The 26,385-nt window shown below is 50.0% G+C and overlaps 1 protein-coding gene across 3 annotated transcripts in view; it reads left to right on the top strand.

The window, feature by feature from the left end:
* The window catches only part of LOC147121437 (synaptosomal-associated protein 25), a 190,648-nt gene that overhangs the window by 87,373 nt on the left and 76,890 nt on the right, over positions 1-26,385 (top strand). For all 3 annotated transcript variants that reach the window (XM_085981679.1, XM_085981677.1, XM_085981678.1), the window contains exons 2-3: positions 11,548-11,686; positions 14,491-14,532. In XM_085981679.1, the coding sequence (XP_085837805.1) occupies positions 11,615-11,686; positions 14,491-14,532 (114 nt within the window). In that variant the 5' untranslated portion in view covers positions 11,548-11,614. The remainder of the gene's footprint in view (positions 1-11,547; positions 11,687-14,490; positions 14,533-26,385) is intronic.

Here is a 26,385-nt window from a genome sequence, read left to right as displayed (position 1 = left end):
AATGCGTGGCAATGGGTAGGCGCCCAAGTCAGTATATTGATTGATGGTTTGCGAATAATCAATGCATAGTCGTTGTTTGTGAGGTTTTAGAGGGTTCTTGACGATGACGATTTGAGCCCGCCAGGGCGACGAACATGGTTCGATGATATCCTCTGCTAAAAGTCGAGAGATTTCAGCCTCAATAAAAGATTGGTCTTCCTGACTAAAGCGCCGCGATTTCGTTATTATTGGTTTGCAGCGAGGAGGAATAATGGCAAATAATGAGGGTCCATCAAGTGAAGCTGCTGATAATGCACAAAACGGTAATTCAGACAATATATTAGAAATAGTAAGTCCAGGTTTGGATCCGCCGAACTCAATGGTGAGTTTCTTATGCTGTTTTTGAAAATCCAGCCCTAAGATGAGATCACTACATAAGTCCTTGAGCACCGAAAGTCGGGTGGAGGGATACATGCGACCATTAAGTGTCATATCAATAATACAAAAGCCGGAGATTCTGGTATTAAGTGATGACTGAGCCATCGCAATTGCCTGGTCCGATGGGAAGATATGTAGTTTCAATTTCGCAACAATCTGTTCTCTAATGAAACTATCAGTACTTCCTGAGTCAATTAAGGCATCTAAGGTATGCCCATTAACTGAAACTTTTGTAGCTGCATGAAACAGGTTCTGTGGGCAAGCAGCTGTAATTGGTGTGGTTGCACACAGAGTGGCTGAAACTCTAGGTGTGCTTCTTCGGGAGAGAGCTCGAGAGGAAGCTTGATAGGTCCTAGCCGGAGCATCTTGATAGGCCCTAATTGGGGCAGTTCGGTAGGCCTTAGCTGGATAGGCCCTCGCAGAGGCTCTTGATTGGGAAACTTTTGCAAAGTGTCCCTTTTTATCGCAATGACTGCAGATCGCATTGCGAGCAGGGCAGAATTTCCTAGGGTGAAAAGAATCTCCACAAAAGAAGCATTCCTTCCTAGATTGCCAAGAGGCTGCTAAAGTGGGGTCATCCTCCTCTTCTTCATCAGAATTATCATCAGGATTAGATTCCTCCATGATAGGGTTCACCTGAGGCCACTTGAATCGTCTGGTTGCAGTTACAGCAGCAGATCGAGATCTGGGCAGCTGATAGAGGTCTGCATTTTTCTTTGCCAAATCCAGAGAACAAGCCAGGTCAAAAGCCTTTTGTAGCTCAAGTGTTTTACTTTCTAGCAGACGCTGGCGTATAAATGGAGAGGCAATCCCGCAGATGAAAGCATCACGAATCATTTCTTCGCGGTACAGCTCAGCCGAGGCTGCCTGAAAGTTACAATCTACGCTGAGCCTGCGAAGTTCTTGAAGGAATTCGTTAATCGATTCCCCTGGCCCTTGTCGGGCTGTGGCCAGCAGATGTCTAGCATAGACCTCATTTGCGGTCTTGGCATATAGTTTTTAAGTGCCCGGATCACCTCATCGTAATTATCCCATTCATCAACATATTCAATAAACACTGTTGGGGTCACATAGTTGATAAGTATCCTCAGTTTAGTAGAAGCATTCGCTTTACATTCATCAAGAAAATTCTCAAAAGTACGGTACCAATGCTTCCATACCCTGCCAGCTGCTGGTGCGTTTGGGTCCAAGTCCAGACGAGTAGGTTTAAGGATGTTTTCCATGATGGGTGGTTCCCTGGATCCTTAACTCCGAGTCTGTCCGAAGGTCTAGTATTTGTGAGTGTAAATACTGAGTTGTTTAAATTGATGTAATAAAAGGTCTCACACATCAAGGAACTTTAAAGTAAGCTTTAAACAACTTATAATTCTACTATATACAAGAGCGGTCTTCACCATGCCTCTAGGAGAAGCCCTTTTACTATACTGAGCAGTTCAGTATTTATACTAGTCCAAACACAGGAAGTGACGTATGCACAGGAAGTGATGTATGCACAGAGTTCACAGTTCACAGTTCACAGGAAGTGATGTGCACATAACTTCCTCCGGAAGTTATTTATTATTACAAAAGTGTTGGACTATAACCTGGTGTTGTGTGACTTCTTACATTTGTCCACCCCAGTCCAACACCGGCATCACCACGCCATGGCTACTATCGACACCACAAACTGCCGGTTCAAAGTGGAGAGGATCTCCAAGAAGATCACGCATATCGACACAGACATCAAGTTTCTACAGAGATGCAAGAAAGCAGACAAGATCCCTAAAGGACTACAGATCACAAACCCACTCAAGTCGACCTACAACACAGACTACGCTGAGAGACTCTGCCGTCGTACCTCTCGCACACTCCTCAACCATCTCGTACACCAGCTCTACAGCAGACACCGCAACCTCAAAACCGAGATAGAGTCCATGTTCTCAGTCTGTGCTCAGGACACAGCAGACCAGCTATGAGACACCGCCAAACAGACAAGGCAATGGAACTACACTGCCTACATGCACACCAAGAACAGGAAGCTTGAGAAACTCGGCATCACCACCAGCAGCAACCAACCCTCCCCCGGTAACACAGTTGAAACCACAGGGAAGTTCATCATCAACTTGTCCGACCACACCCTTCAACCAGACGAAATTGAAGTTCTCAGCCGAGGGCTCAATTTCTGCCCCACCACCAAAATGGACCCCATCGGTCTCGCAGCAGACACAGAGAAATTCATCAGGAGAATGAGGCTCCGGGAATTCTTCCACAAATCCCAAGATGTCAGCAGCGAACCCAATGAGACAACCAATGATCTGGAACAGCAGACAGAGGGATCTGCAGTGCAGCAACTGAAGAAGAAAGAGTCAAATTGGACCCCTCCGGAGGGTCGCTGCCCTAAGCTTGACATGTATGCTCAAGCTGTCAGGAGATGCATCAATGCCAGATTCATCAGCCGCACTCACAATACAGTCCAGAATGTCACCCGAGCACAACGCAATGCCATCCACGCTCTCAAGACCAACCGCAACATCGTCATCAAACCAGCAGACAAAGGAGGAGCCATCGTCATACAGAACAGAACGGACTATTGCAAAGAAGCATACCGACAACTGGACAACCAGGAACACTACAGACAGTTACCCGCAGATCCGACCAAAGAACACACCCGCCAACTCAACAGACTGATCAAGACCGTCGATCCAGACCTTCAAAGCATCCTACGCGCTCTCATCCCACGTACTCCCCGCATGGGAGACTTCCACTGCCTCCCAAAGATACACAAAGCCAACACACCCAGACGTCCTATCGTATCAGGCAACGGAACCCTGTGTGAGAACCTCTCTGGATAGGTCGAGGGCATCCTGAAACACATCGTACAGGGAACCCCCAGCTTCTGTCGCGACACTACAGACTTCTTACAGAAACTCAGCACCCACGGACCAGTTGAACCAGGAACACTCCTCGCCACGATGGACGTCTCGGCACTCTACACCAGCATCCCCCACGATGACGGCATCGCTGCGACAGCCTCAGTACTCAACACCAACAACAGCCAATCTCCAGACGCCATCCTACAACTCATCCGCTTCATCCTTGACCACAATGTCTTCACCTTCGACAACCAGTTCTTTATCCAAACACACTGAACAGCCATGGGGACCAAATTCGCACCCCAATACGCCAACATCTTCATGCACAAGTTCGAGCAAGACTTCTTCGCTGCACAGGACCTCCAACCAACGCTATACACCAGATACATCAACGACATTTTCTTCCTATGGACCCACGGCGAAGAATCACTGAAAAGACTACATGATAACATCAACAAGTTCCATCCCACCATCAAACTCATCATGGACTACTCCTCAGAATCGGTTTCATTCTTGGACACACGAATCTCCATCAAAGACGGATACCTCAGCACTTCAGTCTACCGCAAGCCCACGGACAACCACAGGATGCTCCACTTGTCCAGCTTCCACCCTAACCATGTTAAAGAAGCCATCCCTTATGGACAAGCCCTGCGAATACACAGGATCTGCTCAGACGAGGAGGAACACGATGGACACCTACAGATGCTGAAAGATGCCCTCGTAAGAACGGGATATGACGCTCGACTCGTCGATCGACAGTTCCGACGGGCCACAGCAAAAAATCGCATAGACCTCCTCAGAAGACAAACACGGGGCACAACCAACAGAGTACCCTTCGTCGTCCAGTACTTCCCCGGAGCGGAGAAACTACGCCATGTTCTTCGCAGCCTTCAACATGTCATCGATGACAACGAACACCTTGCTAAGGCCATCCCCACGCCTCCACTACTCGCCTTCAAACAGCCGCCTAACCTCAAACAGACCATCGTTCGCAGCAAATTACCCAGCTTTCAGGAGAACAGCGACCATGACACCACACAACCCTGCCACGGCAACCTCTGCAAGACATGCCAGATCATCAACACAGACGCCATCATCACACGTGAGGACACCACCCACCAGGTACATGGTACATACTCATGTGACTCGGCCAACATTGTCTACCTCATACGTTGCAGGAAAGGATGCCCCGGAGCATGGTACATCGGCAAGACCATGCAGACACTGCGACAACGGATGAACGGACACCACGCAACAATCGCCAGGCAGGAGTGTTCCCTCCCAGTCGGGGAACACTTCAGCAGTCAAGGACATTCAGCCTCCGATCTTCGGGTAAGCATTCTCCAAGGCAGCCTTCGAGACACACGACAACGCAAAATCATAGAGCAGAAACTGATAGCCAAGTTCCGCACTCATGAGGACGGCCTCAACCGGGATCTTGGGTTCATGTCACGCTACATGTAACCCCACCTGACGTAGGGTCATCCAGACTCGGTCGTCATTGGCTTGTTCTCTCTACACAGATGCGGCCGGACCTGCTGTGATTTCCATCAAAGAAAATGTTTTTTGTCTGTTTTTTGTTTTTCATACAGACCCCAGCATCTGCAACATTTTACCCCTTGTGACCCCACCTCATTGTTCTTTGATGTAATAAGAACATAAGAAATAGGAGCAGGAGTAGGCCAATCGGCCCCTCGAGCCCGCTCCGCCATTCAATAAGATCATGGCTGATCTGATCCTAACCGCCAATCTACTATCACGGAACCATCTCCTGAATCCAACAGAATTAGACACACGAAATAAGAGCAGGATCAGGCTACATGGCCCCTGAGCCCGCTCCGCTACCCACAGGGCCATGACCGATCCAAACCTAGACTCATGTCCAAATTCCTGCCCGCTCCCCATAACCCTTTATTCCCTTTACTTCTAGGAAACTGTCTATTTCTGTTTTAATGTTTTCCTGACTGACCTGTTTGGACACCATTCACACCTTTGATTGCTGTGATTATCTCTCTGCCGAGGTGTGATAAATGGCAGTTAGAAAGATTACCTGAAATCATCTGGCATTATTCTCTGACTATATAATCTGTGTCTATAGGCATCTCTCCACTTCACCTGACGAAGGAGCAGCGCTCCAAAAGCTTGTGAATTCAAATAAAACTGTTGGACTATAACCTGGTGTTGTGTGACTTCTTACATTTGTCCACCCCAGTCCAACACTGGCATCTCCACACCAAACCCTACCTTCCCCTCTTTACAATCCCTTTTCCTAATCTACTGCTCCTATGTAGTGTGTGCCCAGTGGCTGCAGCAGGGCTGGTGGAAGGCTGCTGAGTGTCAGTGCCAGAGACTACAGATGGCCTTGCAGGACACCCTCGACCAGCTCTGGACCTGGAAGGCCTGGCTGTACACTGCATCACCTCAGGCTGGGCGGTGGCAGTCTGGCCTGGCTGGATGACAAGCAGCAACAAGGGCAATGGTGGGGTGGCAGTGGTGGGAGCAGGAATGCTGTCATCCTGAGAGAGGACAGCAGGTTCCTGCTTAACTGACCCACTCCCACTCCCCTGGGGCAGCACCTCAGCATCCCTACCAATCTGCTGGAGCACAGATTGCTGACCTGCTGCGACACCATGAGATCCCCGGTGGACTATAGTGGACAGTCGACAATGGCAGCAGTCAGAGCTTGAGTGGCATTAAGCTGAGGCTGCATGAGAGCAGTCTGAGACTCGATGGCAGAAACCATAGACTGCATTACAGCACAAAGACATGGCATCACTTCCGCCTGTGTTGCAATGGATGCTGCCACATTGCCCATGACACGTGACATGAGGTTTGGGTCCCCACGGTCCCTCAGGGAGTCCACCATCCTTTGCAGACTAGAAATGATTGGTTCCATGGTGTGCGCAGAGCTCTGTGTAATGTTGGAAGTGGACTTCTCCATGCTTCTTACCATTTCCAGCAGGCACTCGGGCACCCTTGCCATTGTACCTATCATCTCGATGTGCATGCCCATCACCCTTCTTGTGGACGTCTCCCCATCGAGGTCCTCATCTGAGTCATGTGCAGCAGAACTCGCGCGCGAACTCGCTCTCCGGGGAGCTGGCTCCCAAGCTACCCTTTCCCCCTGGCCTTGCTGCAGCCCACTCGTCCCCGGTGCATCACCCAGTGCAGACCCCTCTACTAAACTTGCTTCTACAGATCGCGTAGTCCCAGTATCTGAGGTGGTGCCTGCGGGTGAGAGATGCAATGATGCGGTGCTTTCTTCCTCCTCCTCTTCTCCCACCTCACTCTCACTGGGAGGCTCAGGGACAGGCTGGTCAGCTGGTCGCTGATTACCTGAAAGCATAAAGGCACAAGATTGGCATTAAAGTGAAGGCAGAGGGGCAGGAAGGGAGCAAGGAATGCAGACAGTATAATGAGCTGGAAAGTGGGAAAGGCTTGTGGTGTGAGGGGGAAATGGGATGAGAGAAGGAGAGGGGATCAATATACCGTTGTTGTCCCCAAGGGAGTCAACATCGCCGACGGCCACGGTGCCCACCGCCTGGCGCCCAATGACTCTCAGCACTCACTCCTCCAGGTCTGTAAGCTGTTGGATGTCCGCTTCACCCCCGTCTGTTTGTTCCTGCTCCCTCCTATTGTGGGCCAAAGTGTGTGAGTGAGTGTGCAGCTATGTGTTTGGGAGATGTGCCTGCCATAGTTGAATAGCTGTGATTGTAGGCAAGACATGAGATGTGGATGTGAGTTTTAGTAGGTGGAGATGCTTGGTGGCTGAGTGGTGGGGGTGTGGTGGTTTGTGCATTGTGTACAGACTGAGGTTCAGATGCTGGTATGTAGGACTTGTTGAAGCATGTACTCACCCTGACCACCCGAGTGAGGTCGTTGAATTTTTTACAACACTGCGTGAGGGTCCTGAGGACCACTCACTGAGACATCCTGGGCCACTTCGCTCCACATTGTGCTGAAGAACTGGGGCAATGGCCTCCTGCCAGTGGCCGGGAACAGCACTGCCCTCCTTCTTTCAACTGCCACGACCAATGCCTCCAATGCCTGGTGGCTGAAACGGCGAGCTCTCTCCCTGGGACTGGGATCAACCATGAGGATAAGAGGTGTAGCTGTTGAGTTGCATCGAGGTCACCTTCAGAGCCAGCAATGTTGAGAATGAGGTTGTGCAGAATGAATGAACCTCCCCTTTAAGAACTGGAAGGCACCAGTGTGAATGATGAGCCCCGATTGGAGTGCACCTGAAATTGGTTATCGCTCTGTGTGTAGCACCCTAAGTTAGGTGATTAGCGCTTGATTTAGCGCTCCAGTTCTTTCTTGGAGTGCTAACAATCAATTTAGCGGGGTGTCAGAAGGATTAGCACCTGGCGCTAATTCTACGGGGGAGAGTTTGGGGTGACGGCAGTGAATCCGACGCGAACTTCGGGTTTCGTGCTCCAGGAAGGAAGTGGAGCACTAATTCCAGCGCTACCACTTCCCTTGGAGCACTAACGTTCATCAAGAGGGGCGGTAGCAGTGTAACGCTGCTGGGAACGCAGGCTCCTTCCCTCCCTTAAAGGGAAGGGCCATTGCTGCAGGCTCTGCATTAAATCGATGTCCCTCATTGCCGACGGTAGCCGCGAGCTGCAACGATCAGCCCCAAGCACTCGAACAGAATGCAGGGCTGATCAATCGCGGCACAGGAAAAAGTTAAAAAAACAACCTAAGGGGTGAAAACAAATTTTTCATTGACACAAGCGGCCTTACCTTTAAATACCGCTCCCCAAGTGGCCAGCCTCCCTAACAACGCCTTCTGCAGCTGCCGGTGTTATCGCCCGGCGATGCTGCAGGGGCGGAACCAAAGTGCGGATCCGGGGCGCTACCGAGGCAATGCACAGCCGGATGACATCACAATCTCCGGGCGCAGGAGATTGTGGCGCTAGTGGTTACCGCCGCCGCAAACCTCCACGTCAATTTCACGGGCGTCGGTACTATCGCCGCATCCAGTCGCAAAGCCAGTGGCGCCCCATTATTGCTCCCCCTGGAGGTGCTAACGGGAGGTGCAAAAGAGGCGAATTTCTATCCCTATAACTTTTTTAATTTACGCCCCAACCAGCGCGATACCGATTTTCTAGCCCTAAATCTTTTATTTTCATTCCTCCATTCTTGCCTCAATGTTGTTATTGTCGCAGTATCACATGCTCACAGACTTTCTCCACAGGAGAAAGAATTCTCCAGTACTTTTCTCCCTGGTTGTCATGTGATGTGTGTTGTCCTCGTGCAGTCTGAGTGCTATAGTTGCAACTCCCATGATGCACCTTTCACACACACACATACATAGAATTTGTCCACCGATTTACCCCTTCTTAAGTAAGACCCACTGTAACACCCTTAACACTTGCCTGGCTGAGTTCAGCTAATTCAGCACAGATCAGAAATCGAAGGCTGAGAATGAGATCATCCAAATCTCGGCCGCCCATGTCCTAACTCCAAGTCCCGTTCACCCATCACCTCTGTGCTCACTGACCTACATTGGCTACCGGTTAAGCAACACTTCGATTTTAATCCTTTTATCAAGTCCCTCTATGGCCTCGCCCCTTCCAATCTCTGTAATCTCCTCCAGCCCTACAACCCCCCCCCGAGATATCTGCGCTCCTCTAATTCTGACCTGTTGAGCATCCCTGATTTTAATCGCTCTACCATTGGCGGCCATGCCTTCAGCTGCCTAGACCATAAGCTCTGGAATTCCCTGCCTAAACCTCTCCACCTCTCTCTCCTCCTTTAAGATGCTCCGTAAAACCTACCTCTTTGACCAAGCTTTTGGTCCTAATATCTCCTTATGTGGCTCGGTGTCAAATTTTGTTTTATAACACACCTGTGAAGTGCCTTGGGATGGTTTACTATGTTAAAGGTGCTATATAAATACAAGTTATTGTTGTTGTGGTCTGGTGGTTCCCTGACACCCTGAGTAATTTGTGATCAGATTTTGCCTATGACTTTGCAAGTATTCTGAATTTATGGGTTGTGGAAAATACCAAAAAATAATGTTTGGGTTTATTAAAAGTAATAAGACAGAACATGCCTTACCTGTTTGTTGCTTATACAGTAAATTTTCCATTGTGATAATTGCAAAGTATTTACAGCACAGAAACAGGCCATTCTGCCCACCAGGTCCATGCTGGTAAATGAGACAGCAAAGGGCAATTTTATGACCTTCTAGGTTTAACGATTTAATGGGGGTGAAATTAGACCTTGTTGCACCTGTTTTCCAGAGGTCCAATTTAGGGGCCCAACCTCCCCCGCCCAAACAGTGGTGGAAACACGTCCGACGCCATATTGGTTCAGGCACTGTAGAGGCGTCCCTGGCGGCTGCCTAAAATAGGCAATAGGCTCCTTGAATATGCTAATAAGGGGCCCAACACCTGTTGTAGGACCCAAACCGGAAATTGGTTTGCCCTGAACTCAGGCCTGTTGCCTTCAGGATTATCTGGTCTATCTGTGGCCTATCCAGCAGTTTTAAAGGGACCATTGGAGGCCACCAATGAAAAGGTAAGCTTTTGCAAAAAACACACATACCTTAATGTGGAGCCTAGAGGAGCAGGAGTGCTTCATTTGGCTCCACATTAATACTGAGGGCCACGGCTGGGCACCGCTTGCCCCCATCCCCCTCTCGATTTCCTCCCATACCCCCTCCCCCCACAACCCAGATGCAGATTAGGCCTTCTTCTGGCGTCCGAGCCGGTCGACGCTACACCCTGGCAAGCTGCCTCTGAGGCCGGGACTGGTTCATATTATAAATTATTTAGTGTCTGGCTATAAGCATACACGAGAAGTTGTCTTCATTGAGAAAGTGTTAGCACGTCAACTCTCCTTAGAGCAGAGAAGGCTAAGAAGAGAATTGATAGAGGTGTTTAAAATCATGAATTGTTTAGATAGTAAATAAAGAGAAACTGTTTCCAGTGGCTGAAGGGTTGGTAACCAGAGGGCACAGATTTAAGCTGGTTGGCAAAAGAGCCAGAGGCGACATGAGGAAAACCTTTTTTATGCAACGAGTGGTTAAGATTTGGAATGCACTGCCTGATCGGGTGGTGGATACAGATTCAATAGTAGCCTTCAAAAGGGAATTGGATAAATACTTGAAGGAGAAACAATTGCAGAGATATGGGGAAAGAGCGGGGGAATTTGACTAACTGGATTGCTCTTCAAAAGAGTCAGCGCAGACTCGATGGGCCGAATGGCCTCCTTCTGTGCTGTTTTCTATGATTAATGTAATGTAGTAACAGAGACACGACTGGGTTAAAAGGAATCTCAATCAGTCTCGAAATAAGCCAGCTGTGTTCAAGTTGATAATAGATAGCTGAAATGCTCCACATTGATTTCCTGCCAGAGCTTATTAGAGCATAACCCTGCCATTGAAATTAATATCATTTGGACTCTGAGAATGAAGCTGCATGGTTTATGAACATCAGTAGATTGAATTAAAGTATTAAATTCACTGCCGGCTACTCATAATTGTTTATTTGATACGTATAGAATTGATTTTATTTTTGGTTTGTGTTTTTACCATTACCCAGCTGACACACTAAGCATTCATATCAGGTAGAGAAGGTGTACTATATCAGATAAGGGGAAAAAACATAGAGTTATACAAGGTCTGAATAAGTAAACTTTTTTTAACTGTTGATCCATGCTGTTATTTCCAATATTTTTATTCATGCAGCTTTTTTTGTTTTTGGTAAGATGAATCTATGACTTCAGAAATGCATTACCATCATTTTAAATACTTTTTCAGCACAAGTCTTTACTTGACACCTGGCCCTCAAACAAGTCTCTGCATTTGGCTGTCACTCAATGTAAAACATTAGCTCAGTGAAGACACTTCATTGAGTATGGTCTCTTGGTTTTTTGGTATCATTCTGATGAAGGAGATAGTTATGTAATGCTCATTATCCTCCCCTCCCCCAATAGATTAATATTTTCTCCTGCAAGGTTAAGCCCTGTCTTAGCAGAGCCGTGACTTGCAGGACAGGAACGTATAGTGTAGTAAGTCAGTCAAAGCAAGAATGAAACCTAACTAAATGTGAATGCTTGGCAGGTTGTTATTCAAACTGGTCTCACTGCATTGCCAGCAGTATTAGACTGGACATTGCTCTTTAGTTAATTTTAGTAATAAATAATCATGTTTTGAGGTTGTCAACTTCTGTCTTCTCTGCAACGAAAACTGCAATAAAGAAAAAGGTTTCATCTTTATGTTGAAACATGTCACTTTTATTCACCCATCTTTCTTTTTCAATAGGCATAATAGGTGCCATTATTTCACATCTTGCTGGGACCGTAGCTTCCATTGGCAGCACTAATTCATCATGGCAGATGATGCAGATATGCGCAATGAACTGGAGAATATGCAACAGCGTGCTGACCAGGTGGCTGATGAGGTGAGTCAGATTGTGCAAAAACACTGAATTCTATGACCTTTTAATTCCCACCGATTTCAGAATTCATTTCCCTGCGTTGGCACATTCAGCTGCTTCAGTAATATCACAACACAAAAAAAGCAGCTGAGGGAGGCGGTGGAGAGGTAGAGCTGGGTATCGTCAGGGTACGTGTGGAAGTTGACCTCTTGTCTGCGGATGACAACACCAAGGGCAGCGTGTAGATGAGGAAGAGGAGGAGGCCAAGGATAGAATCAATGTCTGTATGGCCTCAGCTCACCCTACCTCTGCAATCTGCTTCACTCTTAGTGCCTAGGCCCTGTGCTATTCAACTCTAGCCTCCATTGCATTCCCCCTCTCTGCTTCACCTTCAGTGACAGAACCTTCAGCCACATTGGCCCTACACGCTGAACTCGCACCCTAAACCCCTCTGCCTTGCTACCTCTCACACAATCTTTATAAGCCTTCTCAAAGCCTACCTCTTCCATCATGTCTTCGGTCACCTCTACTTAACGTTCTCCACCTGACGCTCAGCATCTGTTCTCGCCCGTTATACGCAACGCCTGATATTCAGTTGCATTGACCTCAATGGAGCTGAATATCGGGCGCTGCGTATAACAAGAAGCCGATCCGATACCGCCCGTATAGCGCCATCGCCCGAGACGAATTTCTACCCCATGGAGTCTACAGCACAGAAATTCGGCCATTCAGCCCAATTGGTTTATGCGCCGTTTATGCTCCACACGAGCCTCCTCCCACCCCTCTTCATCTCACCCTATCTGCACATCCCTCTAGATATGCTGATCCGTGCAAAACAGACATGATGTAACAAAGGAAATTCCCTTGGAATGCTTTTGCCTCCTGATAATAGTGTCAGTGCACTCAGTGGGCAGGATTTTCATTGGGCCGTGGAGGCGGGATTGGAGGCGTGTGGGGGGTTAAAATCTTTAAATCGGGGGGCACGAACCCATCCCGCCCCCAACCCACCTCCATGCCAGTTTCAAAGGAGGCGGATACCCGACCTGTGCTGCAACCCACCTCCCTGAGGCAGGAAGGGTATTAGTGCCAATTAACTGCCTGTTAACAGGTAGTTAACAGGCAGTTTTTAGCTTAATCCCTATTTTTATTCTTGAAGTGTGGGATTCCCGATGGCTCCAAACCACGCCAAGTTAGCGAGGTGGGCCGTCGGGCTGAAGGGCTTGGAGGGTTTGAGATGTCCGGTGTTCAGGTGAGTGATGGGTGCATGAGTTCAGAGGTAAGTGTGTTTGGTGTGTGTAAAGTGTTTAAAGAAGTTTTACTTACATTTACTTACCTTTACAGCCTTCCTTCCTTCAGGTCTCGGGAGTCCCTCATCTCACCGGCACAGAAAGCAGAATGGCCGCGAGCTGTCAAAAGTTGCAGCATTCAGCTTTCTGTTCTGGGGAGATCTCTAAATCAGCCTGAGAGGAAGAAATTAACTTAGAGTACAGATTGTCAGTGTTTGACAGCTTCAAACAGCTGCCAATCGCTGATATTTCATCTGTCAAAAGCTTTTGACAGATGAAACGTCAATCTGTGATGTCACCTGTTGCCGGGTGGCCCTTAATTGGCCTGCTGAGCCTGCTGGGCGGGCTCAACAAGGTCAATCAAGTGAAAATCGCGTGGGTTGGCTACAACTCAATGGAGGCGGGACTACAACCCCGAAAGTTGTAGTCCCACCTCCTACACGCCTCCTCAATGAAAATCCAGCCCAATGTGTGTGTGAAAAGGTAGAGGAGGCCTGTAAGGGTAATTCGCTAACATTCGCAGCAACCATCCCGAGAACTTTCTCGTTTTCTTGAGACCAGTCCCAAGCTGCCATTATCTCTGCCGAGATTTTGCTAATCATAGGAAATGCAGCAAGCATAGCAAAAACACAACAGTCTCAGAATGAGAAGGGAGCTCATGACTACTGATTCCCTTTGCTGGCATCACTGTAGTATATCTGCTGCACTGTAGTATATCTGCTGCACTGTAGTATATCTGCTGCATTGTAGTATATCTGCTGCACTGTAGTATATCTGCTGCACTGTAGTATATCTGCTGCACTGTAGTATATCTGCTGCACTGTAGTATATCTGCTGCACTGTAGTATGTCTGCTGCACTGTTTCGACTGAGAAAATGGGGAACAAACGGGGCTCCAACATACATATCCTCGGGGGGTTTTTAAATTTCATGGGAAAATGGTAGCTCTCAGAATAACTATTTAAATGAGACTGCACTTGCCCTTTGGGATTCTTTCTTTATCACAAGGAATAATACAATATCTGGATGGACATATCCCTATTATCAATGCAACAATACTAACTGGGCACTATGTAATCCAATTTGATATCATTAGATTTAATGCATGAGCAACACTTACTAAAAAAATAATTCTCAGCTGTGTTTTGAAGAACAATGACTAACAATTGTTTAACATCGAGCTCAATACAGCACCTTGTATTTTTTTTAACACAGCAAGTTGTTGTGATCTGGAATGCTCTGCCTGAAAGGGTGGTGGAAGCAGGTTCTATAATAGCTTTCAGAAGGGAATTGGATAAATACTTGAAGGGGAGAAATTTGCTGGGCTATGGGAAAAGGGAAGGGGGAGTGAGACTAATCAGATAGCTCTTTCAAAGAGCTGGCACAGGCACAATGGGCCCAATGGCCTCCTTCTGTGCTGTATCATTCTATGATTCTATTCTATAATTCTTTATGTAATTAAGAAAAATGGTAAAGCTGCTTCATCATAGTTTCTGATTCTGTTTTATTTTCACTCATTTCCTATCTTTCTTCCTGTTTGCAGTCATTGGAAAGCACCCGCCGTATGCTTCAGCTTGTTGAAGAGGTAAGGACTTTATATTTAGATGTGGACTAAATTTATAATTATTCACTTTCTGGGCAATAGAGGGTTATCAAAAGGGTACTCACACTGTTAATTACAAGACCTAGCTTTCTGTGGCAGGTTTTATTAGCAATTAATGTGTAAATGCAGCAACTTCATCAAAATCACAGGAAGATGCCGTTTTCGCGAGGCTAATGGTGGAACGGCGCACATCGCCCAGCAACTTGTGGTGCTTCGCAATTCACGGGGTAGTTCTTCCTCGCTACAAGTTGCTGGACAAGTTCTGCATTAATAACGATGTGTGTCATTTAAACTTCGTTATTTTTTCAGCAAACTCTGGTCCAGTACTGTTTTGAAAAATGGATGAAAGCACTAATATAATATTTTCTATTCTTTACCATATGAAAGGGAGTTGAAAATGGAAATTCCATTCATTTTGTTTTATATTGTACTGGCTGAAGTGCCCAGCAGTGCCGAGGCTCTTTTGAGGGCATGTTGTTGTTGGAAGAGCGAGCGCGACTGGGGGGGAAGAGAGCGAGCGCGACTGGAGGGGAAGAGAGCGAGCGCGACTGGGGGGGAAGAGAGCGAGCGCGACTGGGGGGGAAGAGAGCGAGCGCGACTGGGGGGGAAGAGAGCGAGCGCGACTGGGGGGGAAGAGAGCGAGCGCGACTGGGGGGGAAGAGAGCGAGCGCGACTGGGGGGGAAGAGAGCGAGCGCGACTGGGGGGGAAGAGAGCGAGCGCGACTGGGGGGGAAGAGAGAGAGCGACTGGGGGGGAAGAGAGAGAGCGACTGGGGGGGAAGAGAGAGAGCGACTGGGGGGGAAGAGAGAGAGCGACTGGGGGGGAAGAGAGAGAGCGACTGGGGGGGAAGAGAGAGAGCGACTGGGGGGGAAGAGAGAGAGCGACTGGGGGGGAAGAGAGAGAGCGACTGGGGGGGGAAGAGAGAGAGCGACTGGGGGGGAAGAGAGAGAGCGACTGGGGGGGAAAGAGAGAGAGCGACTGGGGGGAAGAGAGAGAGCGACTGGGGGGGAAGAGAGAGAGCGACTGGGGGGGAAGAGAGAGAGCGACTGGGGGGGAAGAGAGCGAGCGACTGGGGGGGAAGAGAGCGAGCGACTGGGGGGGAAGAGAGAGAGCGACTGGGGGGGAAGAGAGAGAGCGACTGGGGGGAAGAGAGAGAGCGACTGGGGGGGAAGAGAGAGAGCGACTGGGGGGGAAGAGAGAGAGCGACTGGGGGGGGAAAGAGAGAGAGCGACTGGGGGGGAAGAGAGAGAGCGACTGGGGGGGAAGAGAGAGAGGGACTGGGGGGGAAGAGAGAGAGGGACTGGGGGGAAGAGAGAGAGGGACTGGGGGGGAAGAGAGAGAGCGACTGGGGGGAAGAGAGAGAGCGACTGGGGGGAAGAGAGAGAGCGACTGGGGGGGAAGAGAGAGAGCGACTGGGGGGGGAAGAGAGAGAGCGACTGTGGGGGAAGAGAGAGAGCGACTGTGGGGGAAGAGAGAGAGCGACTGTGGGGGAGAGAGAGAGCGACTGGGGGGGAAGAGAGAGAGCGACTGGGGGGGAAGAGAGAGAGCGACTGTGGGGGAAGAGAGAGAGCGACTGGGGGGGAAGAGAGAGAGCAACTGGGGGGGAAGAGAGAGAGCGACTGGGGGGGAAGAGAGAGAGCGACTGGGGGGGAAGAGAGAGAGCGACGGGGGGAAGAGAGAGAGCGACTGGGGGGGAAGAGAGATAGCGACTGGGGGGGAAGAGAGATAGCGACTGGGGGGGAAGAGAGAGAGCGACTGGGGGGGAAGAGAGAGAGCGACTGGGGGGGAAGAGAGAGAGCGACTGGGGGGGAAGAGAGAGAGCGACTGGGGGGGGAAGAGAGAGAGCGACTGGGGGGGAAGAGAGAGAGCGACTGGGGGGAAGAGAGAGAGCGACTGGGGGGGAAGAGAGAGAGCGACTGGGGGGGAAGAGAGAGCGCGACTGGGGGGGAAGAGAGAGAGCGACTGGGGGGGAAGAGAGAGAGCGACTGGGGGGGAAGAGAGAGAGCGACTGGGGGGAAGAGAGAGAGCGACTGGGGGGGAAGAGAGAGAGCGATGGGGGGAAGAGAGAGACGGGGGGGAGAAGAGAGAGACGGGGGGAGAAGAGAGAGAGAGAGGGAAGGAGAGAGGGAAGGAAAGAGAGAGAGGGAAGGAGAGAGAATGAAGGTGAGCGAGAGGAAAGGAGAGAGAGAGGGGGAAGGAGAGAGAGAGAGTGAGGAAGAGCGAGAGAGGGAAGGCGAGAGAGAGAGGGAAGGAGAGAGAGAGGGAAAGAGAAAGAGAGGGAAGGAGAGAGAGAGAGGGAAGGAGAGAGAGAGAAGGAAGGAGAGAGAGAGGGAAGGAGAGAGAGAGGGAAGGAGAGAGAGAGGGAAAGAGAGAGACAGAGGGAAGGATAGAGAGAGGGAAAGCAAAGCAGGGAAAGATGGAATGAGAGAGAGAGAGAGGGAGACAGAGACAGGGTGAGGGAGAGAGAGAGACAGAGAGGGAAGGAGAGAAAGGGGAAAGGGGTGGGGGAGCAAGGGGTGGGGGAGCAAGGGGTGGGGGAGAAACGGGGGTGGGGGAGAAACGGGGTGGGGGAGAAACGGGTGGGTGGGGGAGAATTGGTGGGGTGGGTGGGTGAGAAGGGTGGGTTGGTGGGGGGGAGATGTGTGGGGTGGGTGGGGGGATTGTGTGTGGTGGAAGGGATTGTGGGGGGGTGTGGGGGGGAAGGGGGGGTGTGGGGGGAAGGGGATGTGTGTGGGGTTGGGGGGGTGTGGGGGTGAAGGGGTGGTGGGGGGGTGAGGGGGGAAGGGGGGTTGTGGGGTTGTGGGGGTGTGGGGTGGGAAGGGGGGTGGGGGTGAAGGGGGGTGGGGTGAAGGGGGGTGGGGGGAAGGGGGGGAAGGGGGTGTGGGGGGGTGGGGGGAAGGGTGGAAAGGGAGGGGGAGAGGGAGGGGAGGGGGGAAAGGGAGGGGGGAAAAGGGAGGGGGGAAAAGGGAGGGGGGGAAGGGAGGGGGAAGGGAGGGGGGGAAGGGAGGGGGGAAGGGGTGGTTGGGGGAGAAGGGGGTGTGGGGGAAGAAGGGGGGAAAGGGAGGGGGGAAGGGATGGGGGGAAAGGGAGGGTTGGAAAAGGAGGGGAGGGGAAAGGGAGGGGGGAGCCAGCAGACCCTCTCCCAGTGTTGGTCCCTGTCTGGGCCAGAAGCCTGGGACTGGAGTTGCGCTGCTAGCCGTTGGAGAAGCCTAGACCTCAGGCCCCTGCACTGATATGGCAAGGGGTCGGGGAGCAAGGGGTGGCGGAGCAAGGGGTGGGGAAACATGAAACTTAAAGTACATATAAAACATTTTTGGTAAATCTTTCTATAACATACACTTTATAACCTCACCAATCTTTTTATTAAAGAAGGGGTCCTCACCTACAGTGTGTTGTATCACAAACAATGGCCGCCGCTTGCTTTTCAGTTGGAAAGATTAGGCCCCGCCCACACAGTCGATTGTCTGTCTCGGTCACCAGGACCCGATTGGGAGCACAGAAGTCCCACCCACTCTATGTTCCTGTACTAAGATGGCCGCACATGCACTCTGTTACACGCTGAATCAAAATGGCGTCGCACTGAAACTTTTCACCCTCCTTGACAAAGATGGCTGCCGTTAACCTGGGGCTGTCAGCAGAAGAAATTTACTCAGCTGCAAACACAGGATCTTCAGATTATTATTAGGGGCTTGCGACCTACCCCAGTTGCTTATGAAGCCTCCCCACCTACTGACCCCGGGAATGGAGCTGAGGCAACACACCCTCTCCCCGCTGCCAGTGTTTGTCTCTGTCTAAGCCGGGAGCCTGGGACTAGAGTTGCGATGCTGGCAGTTGGAGAAGCCTAGGCCCCGGGCCTGGATAAACGGTGAAAGGTAGGAAAATTATAGAGGTTAGAGAAAAGATTAACAAATTAATTAAATTTTTTAAAAAACAATGTGTGTTTTAAAAGAAACTTTTTTTTGCTGGAAATGTAGATTTGAAAAGAAACACGCAGAAAGTGGGGAAAAAGAAATGAACAGTTTAGAATCAAGGTGGTGGCCACTCACCTTGGTTCAGAACGATAAGGCCCGCCCACACACGCACCGATTGGTCGACCATCAGGTCACCGAAGTGTAGGATTGGTCAATCGTCCCGTCACTCGACTCTTGGAGGGCCCGCCCGCACGCGCCAGGAACCCGCCCCCGCCACGCTGCGATTGGTTGACTGTCGGGTCGCTCGACTGTACGATTGGTCGACCTTAATGTCACTCTATTGCTAATGAGCGGATAATGAGATGCTAATGAGTGGAATTTTGAACGTTTTTTGGATCCCGCGGGCGCAATTTTTGTCTCGCCGAAACGTAAATATGCTTACGACCGTTCCGGAATCGTAAGCTTTCTTTTGATGTAACGCACGTGTAGGTACGCTCTATAACTTTAGAGTGTATAGCCGGACAGACACACCGAAGGACAGACAGACAGACAGATGTATCCTTTTATATATATAGACTAGCTGGAGTGTCCGGCGGTGCCGAGGCTTTTTCGAGGGCATGTTGTTGTTGGAAGAGAGAGAGAGAGTGACTGGGAGGAAGAGAGCGAGCGACTGGGAGGAAGAGAGCGAGCGACTGGGGGGAAGAGAGAGAGCGACTGGGGGGGAAGAGAGAGAGCGACTGGGGGGAACGAGAGAGAGCGACTGGGGGGAACGAGAGAGAGCGACTGGGGGGGAAGAGAGAGAGCGACTGGGAAGGGGGGAAGGAGGAAAGGGGGGTGAAGGGGAAGGGGGCGAGCGAGCGCGACTGGGGGGAAGGGGAAGGGGAGGGGGAGGGGGAGGGGAGTGGGAGGGGTGGGTGGGGAAGGGGAGGAGGGGGGAGGGGGAGGAAGGGGGAGGGGAGAGAGGGGCAGGGGAGGGGAGGGGTGGAGGGGGAGGGGGAGGACTGGAGGGGGGAGGAGGGGGAGGACTGGAGGGGGGAGGAGGGGGAGGAGGGGAGGAAGGGAGGGGAGGGGAAGGGGGGTTGGAAGGGGAGGAAGGGGAGGGGGAGGGGGGGAGGAAGGCGGGGAGGGGGAGGGGAGGGAGGGAAGGGGAGGGGAGGGGGGTTAGGGAGGGGAGGGGGAGAGGGGAGTGGGAGAGGAGGGGAGGGGGAGAGGGGAGGGGTGGTGGAGGTGGGGGAAGGAGGGGGGAGAAAAGGAGCCGGGGAGCCAGCAGACCCTCTCCCCTCTGCCGGCGATGGCTCCGCTGAGCTCCGTGCCGCCCCACGCACTGACATGCTGAGCGCAGCGCCCCGGTGAGCCCAAGCCCCGCCCTCCCGAGGCCGGGCCTGAGACGGACGATTGCGGCTGGCCAGGCCCGGTTGCCTTGGTAACCCTCCTCCCCTCTCCGCCTCCCGATCTCCGGGCCTGGGCCTGAGCGGCCGATTGCTGCTGGCGAGCCCGGTTGCCGGGGTAACCCTCTCCACTCCCCCTCCCCTCCCGAGCCCCAGCCCCCCCCCCCGAATGAACCGCGAGGAGCTTGCAGTGAGCCCAGCCAGCCTTTACCAAGGTGGCTGGCTGCTGGTTCGGAATCGGGCCCAGCGGGGGGGTGAGGGGTGGGAGGAGCTTGCCACAAAACAATTGCCTAGGGTCCAGCATGGCTGGCAACAGACGCCCAGGCTTCGAGGCCTACCTGCAAAAACGGGGAAAGGTAGGAAAATTAATGAGATTAGATAAAAGATTTAGAAAGTAATTAACTTTTTTTTAAAACAATATGGCCTAGAAATTGAGTTGCCTTAGCGCCGCTTTTGCGGCGCTAGAGGGCCTAGCGCTGCAATTGGCGCCGGCGCCGAAATTGCCTGGGGCCCTTCCGCCGCGCTAGACCGGTAGCGCTGCGCCGGCACCGATGACGTCATCGGTGTGCGCAGCGTCCCGGTTGCCATGGCGACGGGCCCCAGCGCCGAAATTCAGTTGCGGCCGCCTCGCCCGTGGCAGCCGCAACTAAGACTCTGGCAACAGAGTCTTACCTGACTTTGCGCTGGCGCATTAAAGGCCCCGCGGCGGCCGGCCGCTTTCCCGCCGGCCGCCTGGCCGCAGCTCCCTCCCCGGACTTCCCCCCCCCCCCCCCCGGAACAGAAGCAAGCCCGGCACTTGTCCGAGGTGCCCGGCTATTTTTAGAACGATTTTCGCGGGCCGCGGCCGGGTGCAGGCAGCTCCTCCTTAAGGGAAGGAGGAGGCCTGCACTTCCCGAACCTGCCGCACCGCAGCGGGCGCCGCAGCGCCGGAATAGCGCCGATATTCAGCACGTAGCGCCAGTTTTCAGGCGCAAACACCTCTCAGCAGCGCCGGCAGCCGTTTGGGCGCAGAACTATTGAATTTTGGGCCCGACCAGCGCGACTTAGCTCCGGCACTAACTTCCGGCGCTAAAGCCCTGGCTGCGCCAAAACTCAATTTCTAGGCCTATGTGTTTTAAAAGCAACTTTTTTTTTTAAAGACGCAGAAAGCGGGAAAAAGAAATGAAAACTTTGCAATCAAGATGGCGGTGACTCACCTCGGTTCAGAACGATAAGGCCAGCCCACACACACACCGATTGGTCGACCGTCAGGTCACCAAAGCGTAGGATTGGTCAATCGTCCAGTCACTCGACTCTAGGAGGGCCTGCCCGCATGCGCCAGGAACCCGCCCCCGCCACACAGTGATTGGTCGACCGTCGGGTCGCTCGACCGTACGATTGGTCGACCTCGATGTCACTCTATTGCTAATGAGCGGATAATGAGATGCTAATGAGCGGAATTTTGAATGTTTTTTGGATACCGCGGGCGCAATTTTTGCCTCGCCGAAATGTAAATACGCTTACGACCGTTCCGGAATCGTAAGCTTTCTTTTGATGTAATGCACGTGTAGGTATGCTCTATAACTTTAGAGTGTATAGCCGGACAGACAGACAGACAGACAGACAGACGTATCCTTTTATATATATAGATAATGGGGAGATTTTCCTGGGTCTGCACGCAGGTGCACTAAATTGCCTGAGTGTAGCAAATGTCAGAAGATCAGACTTAAATAGATGGAAAATTAGTCAATATTCCTTAACAGACGTGCACTCCAATTGCCTGATTTTCCGATATTTGCAGCACCCAGAGAATCCATTGCACCTGGGTGCAGACCCTGGAAAATCTCCCCTAGCTGTTTTCACTACATTTTAGTTCTTACCCATCATCAAAAACACACCAAGACATAGCCAGATAATGTTGAACTTGAAACATGCAGGTTGCGTACTAGAATTGATATCATACCTAATGATAGACTTCTGATACCGAAAAGCAACATCCACTAATTGTACAAAAATATCTTATCAAGGAGCCCCCTGATGTCGTACTAAACGATACAGACCAGAATGATTCAGATTCGATCCCTGATAAGAACATAAGAATTAGGAGCAGGAGTAGGCCGTACGGCCCCTCGAGCCTGCTCTGCCATTCAATAAGATCATGGCTGATCTCCTACCTCAACTCCACTTTCCCAGCCGACCCCAATAGCCCTTGATTCCCCTAGTGTCCAGAAATCTATCGATTGCAGCCTTGAATATACTCAACAACTGAGCATTCATAGCCCTCTGGGGTAGAGAATTCCAAAGATCCACAACCCTCCAAGTGAAGAAATTTCTCCTCATCCCAGTCCTAAATGGCTGACCCGTTATCCTGAGACTGTGACCCCTAATTCTAGACTCTCCAGCCAGGGGAAACAGCCTCTCAGTCTTTACCTTGTCAAGCCCTCTCAGAATTTTATATGTTTCAATGAGATCACCTCTCATTCTTTTAAACTCCAAATAGTACAGGCCCATTCTGCACAATTGATCTCTGCTGAGGCGGCAGTAGGGGTTACACAGTTGGTCTCAGTGCCCTCACTAAGGAAGAATAAATCAGCCAGGATTCTTGCTCCTGACTGCTATCCAGTGACCCCTGCTGGAAAGAGCATATATGTGAATCAGACTCAACACATATGTGCTCCAAGTTTGACTCACTTGCCAGCAGCAGGAGTGGCATTAGGACCGTGCAACCCGTACACTTGGGCGGGGCCTGAGCCAAGCAGGGGTCCCGAGCAGATCTACATGCGTATTGGTAATAGCTAACTCCCAATTATTTTGTCAACTATTTTTATATTACCTGTTGCAAACACGTCTTTTTACAATCGTACTTGTGAGGATTTGTGTACAGTTCTGGGCACCGCACTCTAGGAAGGATATATTGGCCTTGGAAGGCGTGCAGCACCGATTCACTAGGATGTTACCAGGACTCCAAGGGTTAGCTTGTAAGGAGAGATTACGTAAACTAGGCTTGTGGAATATAGAAGGTTATGGGATGATTGGATTGAGGTTTCTAAGACTTTGAAAGGAATTGTTCGGGTAGATAGAGAGAAACGTTCTATCACTCTCTCCCACAAATAGCATTAAATGTTAGCTCAATGAATAATTTTAAATCTGAGATTGATAGATTTTTGTTAGCCAAGGGTATTAAGGGATATGGAGCCAAGGCGGGCGGATGGAGTTAGGTCACAGATCAGCCATGATCTCATTGAATGGCAGAACAGGCTCAAGGGGCTTCAGTCTTGATAAAGGGTTTCGACCTGAAACGTTGACTCTATTTCTCTCCACGGATGTTGCCTGGCCTGCTGAGTTTTTCCAGCATTTTCTGTTGTTATTTCGGATTTCCAGCATCTGCAGTATTTTGCTGTCGTCGTAGAGAGAAACTTTCTCCACTGGTGGGGAGAGTTTAGGACAAGGGGGCATAACCTTAAAATCAGAGCCAGGCCATTCAGGAGAGAAGTTCGGAAATGCTTCTTTACACAAAGGGTAGTAGAAGTGTGGAACTCTCTCCCACAAATAGCATTAAATGTTAGCTCAATTAATCATTTTAAATCTGAGATTGATAGATTTTTGTTAGCCAAGGGTATTAAGGGATATGGAGCCAAGGCAGGTGGATGGAGTTAGGTCACAGATCAGCCATGATCTCATTGAATGGCAGAACAGGCTCGAGGGGCTGAATGGCCTCCTGTTCTTCTGTTCCTATGATTTGATGCCAGATTAAGTAGGTAGTATTTATTACCGTTGTCTAGTAAAATGTGGGGGTCCCAGAACCCGAACCTTTCTATGAGGATTCCCCACACAGCAAATGCCACGCCTGGCCAGCGCTCATCATCACATGAAGAATGCCCACTTGGAAGAGGCAGCAGATTGCCTGTGGGACTTCACCCCAGCCAGAGAGACAGAGCAAAGTATAGAAAATTGAAGAACGAAATCTGACTGCCATGCAGCATCTAACATTGATCCTCATCAATTGTAAAACAAAAGCAAAAAAAATTACAATTTCAAAACTTACAAGCTAATGTTCTTGCGCGACATAAGGCAAAAGCATGTTTTTTGACTACTTTCATAAAACACTAACAAAATCGGGAGAGGGATTTTTTAGACACGCAATCTGGCAGAGTGCAGTTTCATTAGCAGCAATGGAAATGTAGCAGCCAATTACCACACTCAAATGACACTTTTCAATCAGCCAATGAATCGTTTAAACTGCAATAAGCGCTGGAAAGTTTGATAAAAAACGATTGTGGAGTCCAGAAGTGGTGGAGCGAATGCTTGAATGCCAACAGAGAAAAAGTTGATATACTGATGAAAAAGAAAGACTAGCATTTCTATAGCACCTTTGACGACCTCCGGGAGTCCCAAAGCACTTTACAGCCAATGAAGTACTTTTGAAGTGTAGTCACAGTTGTAATGTAGGGAACATTAGATTGTGCAGATGCGGGTAAGCATAATAACGCAGCAGTGGTGGGAGAGGGCATTCTGTTACCATGCAAAGAAAGCGCAAAAAACAGAGCAATACATAACAGTGATGGTTCTGTATCACAGAAAACCTGGGCGGAGGTCCAGAAGGAATTATGTGACTTAAGTAATTTACACAAAGGTAAGGCATCCACAGTCCTGTGTTGTTGCAGCACAGGACAGACATGTAGAAGGGAAAATTGCAGCTGTAAAAGATATCTGCAAAAAGCACTAGTGGCACAAAGAGATGTCAGCCAGGATGCAGAAGTGAGGAATGAGAAGTAAAAATGACGGTATGCAAATTAATTTCCCTCAGGTGCATACGTTCTCTTTGTGCTCATCTTTACGTTGCACACCTTCATTCAGACCTCCTGCCAAGTCCTCCAGGTTCCTATGGCAACATTGACACTCTCAGCGATACATTACAATGTTTTGTGACTTCTTTGCTTGTTTTGGGGCTGTCCACCCCAATCAAAAATGGCTCACATTTCTCTAAAATGCCATTTGTCGACACCTCAAAGAGTCCGGTCTATGAAACAGACCAGTTCACCCCATCATCCCTGTGCTTGCCGACCTACATTGGCTTCTGGTTAAGCAACACCTCAATTTTAAAGTTCTCATCCTTGTTTACAAATCCCTCCATGGCCTCGGCCCCTATCTCTGTAACCTCCTCCAGCCATACAACCCTCCGTAATATCTGTGCTCCTCTAGTTCTCGCCTCTTGAATGTCCCCGTTATTAATCTCTCCACCATCGACAGCAGTGCCTTCATTTGCCTAGGTCCTAAGCTCTGGAATTCCCTCCCTGAACCTCTCCGCCTCCCCCTACCTCTTTGATCAAGCTTTTGGTCATCTGCCTATATATCACCTTATGTGGCTCAGTGTCAATTTTTGTTAGGTAACGCTACTGTTTTAGTTAGTTAGGATAGGGTTGCTCATTTTTAGAGTCTCAAGTAATTAAATTAATCAGTACAGTAGCAAGCCAGCTGTTCCTTTCTGAGCAATCTCAAAGTATATATAGCTTTGGACAATTAATTCCTTGCTTTATGCACGGAGTACATATCTTTAGAATGGAGCTAAATAGCTGTTAGGGAAGAGCCTTACATGCCTATCATTAGCAGTGATGTGCAATGTGAGATGACCTAGAGGAAATAATGATCATTGCTGTCTCCAGATTTTAATCTGAAGGAAGGCCAGCAGGCACAAGTCAGCAATGATACAGAATCACTTCAGTTCATCACTCGCTCTGAGGAAACTCTGAAAATAGATCTGCCAGCTGTGGTCCGACGTTATGACAAAATTCTTAAAGGACAACGACAGTATACCTGACATGATTGCACTATAAAAACATTTGCCAGCTAGAGTCAGAAAATCTATTGCCAATAACAAGTGATTGCCTCATTACGTGTTGAAGGAAAGAAAAATAACAAAGACTGCCAATGCTGAAAATAAAGATCACTGACACTGTCATAAAATGAAAGTGTGGGCACTGCTGCCCAAGAGGCAGATCATTCGCCTGCATGACCCTATGCTGCTAATCATTAAATGTCTGCACATAGGTGGAATAGAACCCCTTATAGTTCATGAAGGGAATGGCACTGAGTGTCGGTCCAGATGGCCACATCAATGCCATTAATAACGCCTTAGACTTTGGGGGATCCTGCAAAGCAGGGCCCGCTCGTTCTGCTGCTGGTTTCCATGGGGAAGGCAGTGAAGGATATTTGTCATGTGAACAGTATATCAGTAATCTGCTTGATGCAGCTGTGCACTGCGGATTGACTGGTGATGTTGCTGTCCCCTGTGGTAGCTTGTACTGAGTCTAAGGCATAAACGTTCAGGGCTGTGGTCACTTTTGAAGTTTTGAAGAAGGGTCCAACCCGAAACGTCAACTCAAATTTCTCTCCACGGATGTTGCCTGACCTGCTGAGTTTTTCCAGCATTTTCTGTTGTTATTACTGTGGTCACTTTGACTGGCAGTGCTATCCCTGTGATAGAGGTTGTCTGCAGGCCAGATTCTAGCAGACAGCACATTTCCATCACTGCCTCCCTGGTGAAGTGGAGCCTGCAA

Source organism: Somniosus microcephalus, chromosome 3 (genome assembly GCF_052327205.1).
Source record: "Somniosus microcephalus isolate GS21.2 chromosome 3, FLI_Smic_1.0, whole genome shotgun sequence".
NCBI lineage: Eukaryota > Metazoa > Chordata > Chondrichthyes > Squaliformes > Somniosidae > Somniosus > Somniosus microcephalus.
The sequence above is the reverse complement of the archived record's forward strand: the minus strand, read 5'-3'. Positions and strand labels throughout refer to the sequence as shown.